The sequence below is a fragment of the Cyprinus carpio genome, chromosome B5 (assembly GCF_018340385.1).
Source record: "Cyprinus carpio isolate SPL01 chromosome B5, ASM1834038v1, whole genome shotgun sequence".
Taxonomy (NCBI): Eukaryota; Metazoa; Chordata; class Actinopteri; order Cypriniformes; family Cyprinidae; genus Cyprinus; species Cyprinus carpio.
Genome location: NC_056601.1, coordinates 16,837,434 through 16,854,272, shown reverse-complemented (window position 1 = coordinate 16,854,272; position 16,839 = coordinate 16,837,434). Strand labels below are relative to the sequence as shown.

The window sequence follows — 16,839 nt, the reverse complement described above, 5'->3', positions numbered from 1 at the left end:
GTTTATTTAAAAAAAAAATTGTCCCCTGTATTTCACCCGTGTGAGCATTCATTTCTTCATTCCTTCATTCATTACACGGCGCATACACACTATATGGATTTACTGGTAGTTCTTTTCAAAATATAAACATAACATATAAAACGTTATTTCTAATAATTAAATAATTAAATGCCATTTAATAAAAACAGTTTTGCTACATAAACAGTATAAGAAATCATACAAAAGTGGTAGTGACAAGGATTAACCATTCATGCAGAGTGTTTTCCTAAACTTACCAGAACCAGAGCAGTGACATTAACTGGATCTCCAACTCGTTCCACCACAAGTCGCACTATGGCTCTGCTGCTCTCATTTACAACAAACTGAGTCTGGCCCTGGAACCTCAGCACTGCCGACTCAGACCTGACACTTGTGGTGAGCAGCATCAGAACCAGGCCAGCTAGAGCAAGAACAGCTGGCATTCCTGTAGAGAGAAACAATATATACAGTTTAGTGACTATTCATCTGAATGAGAACACTTCACTCTACATAAATATAAATGTTTTTTTGAGCAGGGGGGGCTGAGAAATAAAACGGGTCACGTGGCGAGAGTGATGAGAGACACTATGATCCAAAAGCACACCTTTTATTAAGAAAAATTTTATTTCTTTGTTTAATATAAGTTAGTCTTTGTTGCTGTTTTCATTAAAAATAAATAAATAAATAAAGCAATGAACCTCAAACTAAGCATTTGTTTTAAAAGAGGGAAAATATCTTTTTATAGTAATATAGTATTGCTGATGTTGTGCGTGGGATTTTTTATTTACTGAATCAACCTTAAGCATTAATTTTGTTCCAAGAATAGGAAAGATCTAACGTTAAAGATCAAAATAAGCGTTGCTGATGTGAGAATGCGAGATTGGTTGCTGCTGAGGTAAACAGATGCTCTCGATCTTTCTCTACTGTATCTTTGCAATGGCTGTAGAAATTGTCGTTAATTCTTGATTTGGGTATGGCACAAACATGTTACAGGTAATAATATGTTTAAAAATACATGGCAACAAACGACTTCCTAAGTCAGTTTAAGTTGAAACGACTTTCACAATCATTTTGATTTAACTTAATTCATGTTTTACTATTGCTTATTAACATTGTAGGCTTAGGCTACTTTTTTTCTATGAATTTTAATGAATATACAAATTAATAAATTGAGTTTTATTATTTTTTTTGTTCCAAAATTTTCATTTATTAATTTTTAACACCGCACCCCCAGTCCCCCACCCCCCTTTTTTTTTTGGGCTACACGCCAGGGCACCCCAACTTCCCGCAGTAATGTGTATATTCTTGTTTAAGGTACCTGCACAAAGATTTCACACATTCAGTGTGTATACTGTAATAAGGACTAAAATACATACACCATAGTGTGTAATTACAGTTTTGTACAAATACATGACAATATGACATTGTACATTATTATAGCAGCATTTGCTAAAATTGTCTTGCATAACCAGACTTTTGGTATAGACTACCCTGATGTCATTTTTTTTCTCCTTTCTTTCTTTTTGGAGCTGTTATTAGCTTTGTTTCCATCCACCTATTTTTATGCACATTTTGTAATATTGCATTAAAAACGCTGGATAGAAACACCAAGATGCGCATAAATTCTAAAAAATTCACATAAAAAACTAATGCGAAGAACATTGCATTGTACAACATGCAATGTTTTCAAACATTCTCAATTGAGTTGGATAAACTTTTTATCCAGTAATAAAAAATGTGCATAAACTACGATGGAAAAACATTTACCGAATAAATTCCACGCACATCAAAAAAGTCACGTGACTTTGCACGATGGGACGGTATAACTTGACTATATATAACTGTCTTACATGACTGCATTCCCAAAGAGCAGACATCCACCTCTGAAAGCAAGACCACATTTAATGTGTTTAGTCTGCTCGCTCTGAGGCGCAAGTAATTTGTAATATATGAAAAATATTAAATTCAATGGCTTCTCCTATTTTTCTTAGTGTTATTTAGTTCCAGTCTTCAGGAAGTGACCATTTTTTTCTTATTTTGTTTTCTTTATTTGCAAATGTTTTATGCGATATTCTAGATCTGCGCACAAGTTAAATTCACATCTTTGGATAGGAACATAGCTATTGTTTGCAAAAGAGCTGCATGAAACATCCTCAGAAATTCCTCTGAATTGTTATGTTTTGCAAACAAACAGCATACAGGTTTGCAGATAATTAATTTTAATGGTTAAGTATCCTAAAGACTTTCCAAATCAATATAATATCACTGGTTGACTGACCCTTTTCCTTTACTCCACCCCAAAATGAAAATGTTGTCATTAATAACTTACCCCCATGTAGTTCCAAACCCGTAAAAGCTTTGTTCGTCTTTGGAACACAATTTAAGATATTTTGGATGAAAACTGGGAGGCTTGTGACTGTCCCATAGACTGCCAAGTAAATTGCACTGTCAAGGTCCAGAAAAGTATGAAAGAAATCGTCAGAATAGTCCATCTGCCATCAGTGGTTCAATCTGAATTTTATGAAGCAACAAGAATACTTTTTTTACGTGAAGAAAACAAAAATAACAACTTTCAACAATTCAACAATTCGTTCAAATTTTCATCACGTACAAAAAGTATTCTCGTCGCTTCATAAAATTACTTTAACTACTAATAACTTCTGATGGCAGATGGACTATTCTGACGATGTCTTTCATACTTTTCTGGACCTTGACAGTACAATTTACTTGGCAGTCAATGAGACAGTCACAAGCCTCCCGGTTTTCATCCAAAATATCTTAAATTGTGTTCTGAAGATGAATGAAGCTGGGGGTAAGTGATTAATGACAACATTTTTATTTTGGGGTGGAATATCCCTTTAAGAGGTTAAGGTTCCTGACCTTGAAGGTCAGATGCAAGTTATTGTCACTTATGAAGACAATTCAGACAGGCATTTATTGTGGTCATCTCTTTTGAAGAGAAAGAGGCTATTAAGTTTTATGACCTCAGACAATGTCTCCTTTTTTTAATACAGTTGTCATGACTAACAAAACAGAAAACATGAATGTGTTTAAAATGACGTCTGGACATCAATTTAATAATTTGCTGCTTTGAAGCATACACACTTTTTTATATTTGCGCTAAATTACATGGTAAATACACAAGCTCTGAATGAAGTCATCTTGTTTTTCCTTTTTTTTTTTCTTAGAAGAGCTGATTACCAAGGAAAGTTGGACATTGGTTAAATTCAGCTTTTCATATGTTCCATTTCTGCTACATCATGCGGTTATTCTTTAGCCACAAGGTTGCTGTGAGCAGACAGCTTTCATCAATTAAGGTGCCATTTCAGATTACTGAGGGGTTCATTTCTATTGAGTTAGTGAGGATAAAGAAAAAAAAAACTTTGAGAGACAGAAATGCAACCATAGGCATTTTGGTTCATTTTCGTTCGACCGTGGTGTATGTGTGCATGTGTGCGCATCTAAATCATTGGCAAGTGTCTGTGAGTGTGTGTGTGTGTGTGTGTTGTGTCTTGATGACAAGAGGCGGGCAGGCAGGCAGGCAGGACGGCACAGAGGGGGGGTCATGAATGCTATCAAAACTGGATTAGCGTCTGCCGGCGGGCTGAGGCCTGGGGTGAGGGTACAAAGCCGGGACAGTAGAGGGGAAAGCCTGGTATTCAGCCCTACTATTCCCCTAAAGCTGGGAACTTCCTGACTTGTTCAGTCCAAATATACAACAGACACACAACGGTACCCGCACCAGCACCTCTTTCTTATTTATTTTTGTTAGTTTACATTATTGGATGAAATAGGCTACATAATACCTAATCTCTGATTACAGTAAACCCTTTAACCTGATTATGTTCAGCATGCTACAAATAAATCCAAATTACAAACTGAAATGAATGCAAATTAGATTATGTGAATAATGCAAAATGTACTACAAGGTCTGTTAATATCATACTCCTATATTTAAAAAAGATACACTTTTGTGATAAATTTTGACTTTTCTTACAGTATTAATCATCATCATAAGCTCATGTCTCTATCGACTCATGCTTATGGGTCAATGACATGAGTGCAAATGATGGATGGATGGATGGATGGATGGATGGATGGAAGCATTGTTGGTCTAACTACATGACGACAGACAGAAAGGTTTTTAAATAGTAATAAGAACTGAAGCAGTTGTTTAAAAATATTGATTTTATAATAACAATAATAATCAAAACTTAAGGTTCAAGAATTTCATCCCATCAAAAATTGATTCAATAATAAATTTATTATGATATCAGTACGATTAACAAACCTATAAATTAATTTAAATTCAGAAATTAAAATCATGCTCAACATACAACAGGTGTATTTTTGGTTATTGTGTATGAATGTTTATGTATTTTGAATAAATTAATAGATTCAAACAACAAAAAAAGTAAACTTACAGTAAAATCTAAAATTTAAATTATGTTACAAAATATTTAAAAAATACAATCATTTTATCAGTTAATGAAATGGGCAGAAGACTTAAATATTTAGAGACTTGAAAAATATAATAATAATAATTAAATAAATGAGTAACCTAAAAACAACTGCATTTTAGTTCCATAATATCACGTTGTATTTTCATGCACGGATAAATAAATGCACTTGACCTGACTAATACGGCCTGACTGACTGACAAAGCATCTTTGTTTATTTGTTTCTTCAGGAGGTTCACGCACAAGCAATTCAAAGAGATGTACAGGCCATCAGTCAACCCAGAGGTTACCACAGCCTCTTTGGCCGCATCTCCTGACATTGATAAAGACAGAAACTGCAAGACACTACTCACCCTTTGCCAGATCACCACAGGACATGCTGGCCTGGAGAACATCAAAACCATTTATCAATGACCAGGAGGCCACCGAGCCGCCAAAACACTGGTGGTTTGGCTCTTAGTCTGACCCCAGGACAGTCTATTGTGGGGATGTCTCATTTTTAAAGACAAAATGAAAATGGTTTTCATATTGAAGGAGGTCAAGCTTCTCTCTTTTCCCTCAGGCGCAAAGGAGGCCCACAGCAGAAGCCTTTTGCCATGCAGCGCATATCAGAGATGGCCCAAATGCCCAAAAAATGTCAAAAAGATGGAAGAAGGCATGAATTTTGAGTGAATATTCAGCAGAAAGCTGCTCCCAGTGGGAGATACATACATCTTTCTGCACTTTGGAAGTGTGCTGTTAAGTCAATACCGCGCCTCAGGTGGTCTCTCTTTCATTCGATATGGTTATCTCTGTTCAGTCAACCAAATCCTTCAGCATACTTCAACTCCACTTTAAAAAACAAAATGCTTGGGGTGATTTATATCTTCTCAGTGGTTTCCCCCGATAGCATTCTGGAATTACTCATTACAATAAAAATGCATGCCTGCCCATGCCAGGAAACTTGATTACAATGGCCTCTATAAATTATCGTGATGCTGAGTAAGCTACTTAATTCAGTCAGATTAGTAGATTAGCATGTGGGATATTTGCCCACTCTGTGTAACTCTAGAGGATTCATTTTTTCATTATACTTTCAGTTCCCCCCGAAAATGGAAATTTTGTCATCATTTAGACACCCTTATGTCGTTTCCAAACTTTCTTTTATCTGCGGAACAAAACAAATACATTTTGAAGAATATCTTAGTGTTTTTGCCCATACATAATTCATTATATGAATAATCACGTCACCATATTCTAAGGTTGTCCGGTTGCCAGATCTTGTATGAAACTCATCCTTCTCACACAGTCTACACATCATATAAATTTCAACCCATTTGTGACCTCAACTTGGCAGCCTACAACCCAGTGGCGCTGTTGATATCTGCACAGGTTGTAGCGCAGGAAGGAAACAAGCATCATTGGTATAAATGGGAGGAGAAAACTCAAAACAAAACAAACATGTAAATTGAGATATAGCTTACACTTCAAAAGGCTATAGTTTCATTTATTACACATGAGCACTGCAAATTTCAAAATCAGGTGCTGTGCTGCTTTGTGTACTGCAGTTACAGGGTAAATGGCTATATTTATGGTGGATCAACCAGATAATTAATTACCCTAAGATTTATTTTTTATATTTATTTATTTATTTATTATATGTTTGTTACTACATGAATATAATTGTTTGATCATAATTGTTTAAATTAATCTAATAATTTGTATTAATATAATAATTTGTTTAAATTAACATAATTTTAATTATGTCTCCTGTATTTTGGCACCCAAATGTTAAGAAGTATGGACCAAAAGCAGATGAAACTATTATTAAAATATCTTCTTTTGTGCTGCACAGAAGACTCAGCTTTGATTCATGTTTGGCACTGTGGCACAGGCTTTCATTTTTTGGTGAACCATCCATTTGATATTTAGACAGGTGAAGCCCAAGGACAGTTTGACCCCATCACCTCATGCAACGGGTTCACATGGCAGCCATGCCTCGTAACGTAACTGAGACTTCAGCAATTACACTGGATCACCTGGCTGAGGATGTGATAAAGTGTAGGGTTACGGGTCTACGCTGCTGGCCCAGCAGCCGCCTCTAGTGTTACCCCTACCCGGCAGCAGGATCCATAATCTTAACATCAATTATTCAATCAGCAAGACTTCACAGCCAGTACTAAGCAACAAGGAGAGTGGTGTGTGTGCGAGAGTGTTATGCAATACATTAAGCCTTCGGTGAGGTCACACACTTTGACTCCATGTAGCCGAGCGAAGTCAGTGTGGTGTACTACATGCAATGTTTTCAGACTCTCTCGTAACATTTCTAATTACTATTTTCAAGAAGAAATACTCTAAAGTTTCCTATACTTTAGCCACTTTTGCTTGGAGCTCAAAATAATAACAGTATGCGCTGAATCCAAATTGCAGGCTTGACTTAATCTAATGGTCTGTCTACTTCTGTAACAACCTGTCTGATGAGACTGTGGTAAGCTTCGGTAATATGCAGTCACATTTATCACAGCACATGACATGGTAGCAGAAGTAAACTCATGTTCCACGTAGCTCATGTTAGCCAAGAAAAGCTGCGATTGATGCATCAACAGATTCAAACCATGAGCCTCTCATCTTTTTAAGGCTTTGACTTGATGGTTTGGCTGGCAAGTGCACTATGGTATAAATTAAGAAAGTCAAAATGAGAAAACCGCACATAAACACAAAGTCTTTGAGCTGAATTATTTTGAAAATATCGTAAATACTGTGAACATACCAAAAGCATATCATGCTAAGCACTAAGCAAGCAGCATTTAAAGGCAACATTAGACATTCTCAACTCTAAAACTGTCAATGTATGCTATTCTTGTTTTATATATTTATATATACTAAAGGGCCAATCTTACCAAGAATGATAACTATTACTAAAAAGCTTTTAACAAACATTCTAAAGGCCCGTTTACACCAAGGATGGAAACTATGTAGTAGATATTGATGCACCTCACTATGTTTTGGAACAGAGCCATTATGAATATTGGCAGTACTTAATTTCATTATGTGTAGATTAAATCACTGCAATGAACAGTGTGGGTTTAAGCTAGGTCTAACTTAAGCTTGGCTGAAGGTCATTTGGGTTTATGCTGGTCAAAGCTGATCAATTATGACTCAGCAACTTGGCAGACTGACTTTCCTGTAGCGGTAACACCAAAAGCTCAGTCACTGCTTCATTATACTTTAAAAACTGATGAAGGATACTGAACCTGATACTGACCGAATTACGTGTTTAAAAAAAGGCACAATAATAGCCAGACTCCATTGTGGTGCATAGGCTCATATGTGAATAATAAACTGAAGTAATTCACATTCAGTGTGTTGATATTACACTGATATGTCGTAACAACAAAACACACACATGAAGCAGCAGAAGCGAGACAGTCATCTCCACAACACGCTCTGTTACCTCAGAAACCGACCTCATTCAGAAAGTTCTGGGAACCTTCAGGGCTCCCATATATGGAGTGCTCAAAAGCCAATAATTGCCACTTGTGTTGTAGCCCCTCAAGTATTTTTAGACAGGCCGATATCCTGAACATCTCGAGGTTGGGAAACTTAAAACATTTAATAACTGAGTCTGGTTAAAACATAGATCATTACATTTGAAGAGAGTATCTGAAGACCACAGCTTTTCGTTGGCGAGACACTCATTTGGTGAGCGTTGCCCAAAATGTTTCTGTTTATTTTGAAAGATACAGGGAACCTAGAATTAGTGCACAAAAGTGTGTATGTGAGTGAGTGCCGAGAGGGTTGAGTACGAGCAGATACCATTCTTTCTGAGGAATGAAAGCAGAGGATAAGAAAATATCCGCTCCGGATAACAAGAATGCCCAAAAGCTCTGTTTCCGTATTGTCATATGTTACTTTTCAACCCAGCATTAGCTTCTAGTGGAGGAACTACATGCCAATCAAGTCTGCTGGCTGGAGAGTAAAGAGAAAGAAAGCAAATCTCTCAAAGGTATTGTCCTCAGGCCGTCGTCTGACCCTTTCAACTTGAGCCAACTGCATCCTGCGTCCTTGTTCCAAAAAACACAATGACTTTTTTCCCCACTCAATATATGGGTAGAGGACTAGAGAAAAGGTCTCATTGAATTTCACACGGTGAACGTTCCCGAGGCTGCAGAACTCCATGACCGATGGGCTACTGCAGCAAACAATGGATGAGAGTGAAGAGAAATGCACTTTCAAGGGATTAAACAAGGAAAAGCCTCTCAATGGCAGCGAAGAGAAGAAAAGCAAATTATAAAGCTTATTGCTTCATCGCATGTAGCCAGTCGGACCTTGGCTGAAATGCTAATTGCCTTTCTTTTCAGCTTCGCACACTGAATCGGGGGTGTGTGCGCTTGAGAAAGGCAGGGCACTCACAATTCACAGACAGACACGCACACACACTCTAAAGATTTTAGGAGACTGTTGTACTCTTTTTTTTTTTGCAACATTGTTTTCTCTAGTTTTTCTTCTTTTCCCACTCTTTTTTTAAAACGCGGGTACTTCAGCCTTCCAGTAGACCAAATCAAGCCCCCATTCAGACAGATAGTTCTCTTTCTCCCTCGGTTTTCCCTCCCATTCCTCATTTAACGAGCGAGAGATGTGGGAAATTTCTGTCCCGGCCTCTTCAATCTGCTGAGTTTGGCAGCCGCAGGACAGATGGCTGGATTGAGGACAGAGCAAATCCCCGATCAAGTGTAGCTCCCAAACTGACTCTGAATCAGTGGCTGTGGACCCACCGAGTCGGCAGTAAAGTTTGGGTTCCCACGTTATTGTCCAATGTAAAAAATGTATACCTGTTCATGTTAATACTTGATCTTATTCTAAATTCAATGGCAACTCTAAGGCAATGGCAAGTTGCCATTGAGTTGCATCCCAACCAACCCAGTACACCAACACTGGTGTATATTTGGGACAGGACTATGTGCTTTTATGACTAGCAAACTAGGGAGTGTTCAGGAAACCTTTTTGACAACAATCATTATTTTCACACTATTCTTTAGTGATGCTCGGGATGCATAAATTATACGCTTACCTAAAACAAAAACTACACCAAAAACATAATATCTACAAAACTGACTAAGGCAGCCATATCCAAATTTTAATTTTAGATACATGGTATATTATTGAAATCTTTACAACCTACCAATGGTAAACATGAAAAATGCCTTTAAATAGCAATAATACTGAATAGACTATGAGGGGACATTTAATGATGCTTAACATTTTTAGCCTCTTAACTCTCTTAACCCCCATTTTTGAACATAGACGTAAAAGTGCTAACTTGTTATTTTGTAATATGATTTTGAAGTACCATTTACATGGTAATGCAATGTCCGATTTTAAAATGGTTTTCACGGGATGAATTTTGAGGTTTTAAGCATTCAGTGGACATTTAATTTACGATGATTACTAAAACGTGATAGGAAAAAAGGCAACCAAAAATACTTTTTGTGACAAAGGTCAGAACTTCTGTTATGATGTAGATTTTTGAGGTACACTCTTGTCATAAATTAATTATTATTTTTCATAACTTGTAACAAAAAACAATGGTAAAAATCTATCCAACAATATAGTTTGTCATGATTAGAGTAGGATTTAATTGCAATATAGTGAAGTATACTTTGAAAGAAAGTAAGAAAGAAATAAAAAAATATTAAAAATAAGTGTTTTTAATCTATTTATACTCAAAGGAAGAAGTAATACAATGGTGTGGAATCCTGTGTACACACTAGTATAGATCCTGATCAACAGGTGGGAGGTGGGAAACAAACACAATCCCAGTTTGTTAAATTCCTCCACTTCAGAAATTCCTTCACCATGACGAACCAGAATGGGGTAAATACTTGCAAGCAAAGGGAGAGAAAGCAGGCGAGAGTCTGGAGTGAGGGGGTTTGAGCGGGGCATGGGGGAAGACAGACAAGGGTCAGCAGGACATCTCGCCTCAGGGCCCACTGAAGATAACAGACGTCCAGCCTTTAAACTGCTTTCACTTTTGTGAATCAACAAACCGCTTTATGTACAAATCCTCTACATTTATGCATGATGGATTCAGAGTTACGGGCTGAGTATGGATGAGTACACACTGGCAAATAAAAATGATCCTTGACCAGCCTGCATTGTGGCAGGCAAGCTGTTTCACCAGGCAATAGCAAGATAAGACAGGAGGCTCAAGGAAGGGAAACAGGGCTCTATAGATTTGTGGCCCCCTGGGTATTAGGATAAACGCTAAGGAGATAAACAGCCAGGAGGAGGGTCCTTATTGCCCCAACCACAGGCCAGTGCATCCTGGATGAAGTATCAATAAATGCACATCTCAAGGGGGAGTAAAGTAATTCCTTAAAGTATTTTAGCCTGTAAGTAAATAAATAAATAATAAACAAAATTTATAAATATGTTTTTTTCCTGCTAAGAATTATTTAAAAAAAAAAAACATTACCACAACGTATTTATTATATACGAAACACATAACAATACCATAGAGATTTACACAGACATAAAAACTTTATAACAAGTATTAAATTCCAATTCTGATCATTTATAATTAGTCCATTAAAAGATATATATATAGAGAGAAATCTGTTTGATTTTAATCTGAAAAACACACAAAATTAAACTTGTAAACCAAGAAGCAATTGTGATGTGGTCAGATTACCACAGATTACCACAGTCAATGTTGAGATGAAAAGTTCAAATAAATTAGAATTATTTTTCCAACCAATTAGGTTCTCAAATTTTTGACCAAAGAATACAAAAAAAAAAAAAAACACACTAACTACCTGTTTGTCATAACTTGGCAGGTTGCCATTATTTTCCATTACTGTATATGCTAAATTATATTTGTGATTTTGTTTGGTGTCAATTATGGCACAGAAATTATGCATGTTAGATAATGTTTAGCAGAACTTTGACAATTAAACACATAAAGCATGTGGGGAGAAGTACAGATTTAATTTTCATTTGAAAAGTGAAAAAGTAAAGGCACAGGAACATTTTAAGCCAAATGATGGTGACTGATTACACCATCAGACTTATTGGAATGGTCTCAACCCTACGAAGTGTCTCATATGACCACCACAAATCAATCAACATTAAACCTTGGATGGATCAGATCATTTCTGTTTATTTTAGCCATTTTTGTAACAAATGTAACACTATCTACTTTGAGGACAATTGGACCGAATTCCTCAATAGATCATTCCTCAGCCAGAAATCTTGGAAAAGGTCTACAGAATAGCTTGTGGTATGGATCAAAGCCCCATGTATCCGTGTTGAATAAATCACATTTAACAGAACGAGCAATCAAGCTCTGTGGGGGAAGAACACAGTGTTCATGCGTTAAGAGGGCACAGCGTGACTCCACACCATGAAACGGTTTTAAGGACCGACAGTGAAGGTCACAGTTCAAGTTCAATACCCCACAGAAAAAAGGATAAAGCTTTTCTTTTGATGCTTAAAGTTGTTCTATAGAACCATGTGCAACAGAGAATGTATGCAAGAGTTACAGAATGAATTTTCATGCTATATTCAATTTGAATAGAAATCAAGCTCGTAATGCAACATTTTGGAGAAAAATATTTAAGAACAAGTTTGCTTACACCACAGTAATAAAATAAAGTAAGATCAAATCAAGAGAATTTAATTTAAAAAGATATAGAGAAAGAAAGAAGAAACAAGAGAGAATGAGCCATATGTAGACCAGTACATGAACAAAATCAATTTCAGAAAGGTCAAAGAGAAGTGAATGTTGACCAAAGACAAACTCATGAGCAAACTCTATGGCACAATTGTGGCAGATCAGGACAAATAACGAGACCTCAAGACTGCTGCTGGATTTGACCATTGCTTCAGAATATCCTGCCATACTTCCATTTTCAGCTCCAGAATAAACAGATACTGAAATACTGTGTGTAATATGTCAGCGTACTGCTGAAGAAGCATACCGATTAACATACCAAAAAAAGGTCAATGGCTGCTCTTTATATAAGATGACCTGAATCATGTAATGTAGCAAACTCAGTTATTCATGACTGACATAAACTTTTATGTTTCACCTTACAAAATGGAAAACTAACAAATGTAATATATATATATATATATATATATATATATACACATACACACAGTACATCAACAAAGAGCTTTTGATGATCAAATTCTGCATAATACAGAACAAAATCCTTGGTTAGGTGGGGTTTAAATAAGCAACAAAACAAAAGACAAAAATTGGAGGAGATGAATGGTTTCTCACTGAGAACAGCATTAGGCAATGCACGATTCTTTATATTAAAACTTTTGCATGAATGACAGTGATGGATTGTTACGAGTCAAGTGGTCTACATTTATCAAAATTGAAATTGAATTTAGCCTTGTCTGCGAATGAACTACCAACCCACTTGTCGAAAACCAGTGACATGCTCCTACTGTGTTTTTTACTGCTTTGGGTCTGGGGTCTTTGTGTAGCATTTACAGAAGTTAATTCAGTTTCTCCACATGCTCGTTGACATGCGTGGGGATTTTGTTTTCGCAGAGGCCCCAGGCTGGTGGGAACCCTGCTAATTCTGCTAAGAAGGTGTGAAATTATAAAACTGATTAAAAGTGATGTAGACTTGAAAAAATGCCTCTTATTCACCCGGTTTTTGTTTCTAAATGGATTTTTAAATTGACATTAAAAAGACAGGACAGGTTTCAAACAAACAAGAAACTAGCCATTTTCAAAAGCACTTTGATTTATCAGTTTAAACTGATATACATTAAGAAAAAAAGTGGATGCATTCAATCTCCCCCCACCAATGTTACCACAATGGAGAAATACTTTTTCAGGTTTTTCACTATTTTAAACAAATTGGAACATTTTTTAAAAAAAAAGAGTGTGAAAAAGAGAAATGTGAAAATTTGTATACTGACTGGTTCTCGTACATCATACCATATTTTTAAACACATACTCTGGCAAATCTCCAAATATCAAACACACACTGCATACTGGAACATGTGCAGGTAGTTTTGTTTCTGCTCCAGCAATATGAGTATGTTATGATTTTACAAGACTGACTTCTGAATCAACCATTTATCTAATAAAAGCTACTTTTATTAAGTACAATATATCAATGTAGTTTATGCTGAATTTGGAGATGCCAAATTCTAAGAAAACGAAAATTTTGACCAACAGAAACATTTACAATTCTCTGTGCAATTAAAAATAATAATAATATAATTTATAATATAATATAATATAATATAATATAATATAATATAATATAATATAATATAATATAATATAATATAATATAATATAATAATAGGCTTCCTGAGTGTCTGCTTTAATGCAGTCTACTTTAATGATTCAAATAACTTTTGTGACCTTATTATTCTGACCTGTTCTTATTAAAATATACAAGATGAATGAATAAGGGATCATACTAAATTGTATTGTATTTTTAATTATTAAAAACTTCTTGATGACAAATTGGTGTTCTGAAGGATAGTGGCAAAGATTTGGTAAATATTTAAAATGACAATTAATTAGTATTTCGGGGCTGCACTGTGATCCTCAAACGGAGTATTTTAATGTCATCTAATGATTCTTGTTCTAAATATGTCTGACATTATTATACAAAATGTATAATACCCATTTTTTTAAATCAAGTTTTAATGCTTGAGAACCCAAAATGTATACTTTTGTACTTTATTTACCCCTAAATGGTGCATATTGGTACCTTACAAGAACATATTAGTAACTAAAGTATACATATTTTGTACAGTATCTGTCCTATATCCTACACATACACAAAAAGTAAGTCGTGCCAACTGGTTTGCAATAAAACATGGCCTCAAGAAAATCTGCTCAACACAATTGTGCTTCAGACATATGGAAGAGACGGCTTCTGTTGTCAATGAACAGACTCAGCTGGTGAAGTACAAAGGGAGAGTGCATTAGGAAAGAGCCATTGGGAAAACAATTAAGACAACAAGGCTGTTTAATGAAAAACACAACTAAAACATGTTTCTCTGCCGCAGCATAGCAGACAATTCTAACAACAGCCTTCCCCATAAAAAAAGACTTGGATGTTGACTTGTGTGGTAAGGGAGGTAGCTTCTTCCAGCTTTAATGTTTATTCTTTTGTCTTAAGTCCACCTGTCTCATCACCCGGGACCCTGTGTGGTCCGTTTCCTTGTGGCATCAATCACAGAGTGCTCCATCTGTGAGCAGCGCCTTCGCACATCTCAATGGATTTAGTGTTTATATTACATCCTCTCTGTTTTCTCAACATGTAAGGCCCTATTTAAGGGGAGGTACAAAAACAGGGGCTACCACTGCAAATGTTACATCCAGCCGTGAATCACATGCACTGAATGATGCTCAACTGAAGCTGTATAAGGGGGGTGCAAGAAGATCATTCAATCCATTGAGTCCACAGTGCATCTATTCAGTAGATAAAGGGCGCCCCTAATGAATTAAACACGAAACAGTATAAAACAGACTACCAAAGATGCCAGTCGATGCATTAAAACCGAAGAAAGACTGGATAAAACCATGTTGAATGTGTCTAATTTACAATAACTATAATATTGGCCAGTGTGGGTAGTAAGAAACTACATGTCATTTTGCTATTTAGTCCAAATAGGCTACAAGTAATATTATTTCAAGTGACATATGCATAATTAAACTACAAACAAATTTTGCTGCATATTAATTGTTAGGCCTACATATCAGGTAATAGCAATAAACAAATACTGGTTGTGGCCATGAAATTCTTATTTTATTTTTAGTCAAAATAGTATTAGATCATTCTTGTGTGTAAACAAATAATTATAATCCAAAAGTAGCCAGATTCCAGTGTCATATAAAAGATGACGTCACTGATTAGGAGGAGAGAGGAGAGAAATCACAGTTTGGGTTTTGGATGACAGGGGGCTTCGCGAGCGCGTCCCATCTCAAAGCCCCTGAGTGGGGAGGAGCCCCGCCGACTGTTGTTTTATCTCAGTGGGAGCGGGAGGAGAGACACAAAGCGCGCTGAAGACCCTCACAGTAACCATGGAAGCGCAGGAGAATGGCCTCTCATCCGCAACCGATATGAACTGATTAAACGTTAACATGTGTATAAACGATTTTATCTGATGTGTTTATTATCACGGGAGGAAGAAAAGACTATCAAAACCAATCTGTCATAATTGGCTGTAGGCGCAAGAAAAGTGTACGCGAGTTTAAAGAGCAGTGCGTTGTGACCATAAAGCCAAAGCAAATAGGCCTACTGTTACACAAACATTTGAAAAATAGTTTAATTTGAATGTTTTGGCCATTGTAAGAAACAGCATATTAAGCGTCCATCAGGTTAAAATAAGAAAGAAAAACGGCAAACGTATAAATCAAACATCTCGTGTAGATTTAACTATTGTAAACTGACCGTTACGCCTTGTGTCGCGCTGACCGGGGGAGCCTATTTCACCAAATTGTTGCACAAAACAAGTTTTAAGGACATGCAATGCGATATATAAGTTACTTACCTAACACTTTGTTGTAACACTCCAAAGGCAAACGACAAAAGGTCCGGGCTAAATTAAACCGGTCAGCGCTGTGTCCGTCAGTGTGATGATAAATACATCGTGACAATCGCGCTGCGCTTCCACTGTTCCTGGACAGAAGAAGTTGTTCTTGAACAGCTCAATCAGTTTGGGTAAGAGAGGGTTTTCTTACAGGGCGCTGCGTGGAATCTCCAGTCCATGCGGTGTGAGTGTGGATGCGCGTAAAGCTCGACATGCGCTGCCATGCAGTCCGTTAGGCGCTTGTCCCGTCTGAACTAGTGGACTTGGGTAGAGCCCTTGTCTTGTCTGAGCAGGGATGTGCTAATCTCATTAACCTCCGGGCTTGACAGATCGAGGGAACAGCTCCACCCAGCGATCTGTCTTCCTCAGGCGGAGAGGCTATTTGGGGAGCTTGGCAAATGCCGTTTCTAAAATCAACCTGTGGCGCACCGCTACACTGCAGCTCTCTGATGATTCCCACAAACGATTCATATGCGAAACACCCATGATTAGACAGGACTTTCACTAGCCACTTTAATAAATCAGCCTTGATTTACTAGAGGCTGGTGTATTTTAAAACGGACGTATAATTCTTACCTATTTTTGATTTAGGCTACAGTGCACTGTGCACAGTATAAATGTACACCCCCTTTGAATAAATATTAAATATGTATTTCTTAATGATCACTAATGCAATTAATAGACGAAATGGCAAAATTCAAATGCATTAAACATACTTAATAAAAACAGAGAAATATATGTCACAAATATCTGTAAAAGAGGTAAATTAGCAGATTTTGTTTAAATGAAGGATTGCAAAAAC

General features: G+C 36.6%; 1 protein-coding gene across 1 annotated transcript in view; it reads right to left on the bottom strand.

Moving 5' to 3' along the window:
• The window catches only part of adgrv1 (adhesion G protein-coupled receptor V1), a 139,956-nt gene extending 123,569 nt beyond the window's left edge, over positions 1-16,387 (bottom strand). Inside the window, 2 exon segments of the mRNA XM_042724629.1 lie at positions 276-463; positions 15,999-16,387. Of these exon segments, the coding sequence (XP_042580563.1) occupies positions 276-461 (186 nt within the window). The 5' untranslated portion in view covers positions 462-463; positions 15,999-16,387.
• Between the last annotated feature and the right edge of the window lie 452 nt (positions 16,388-16,839).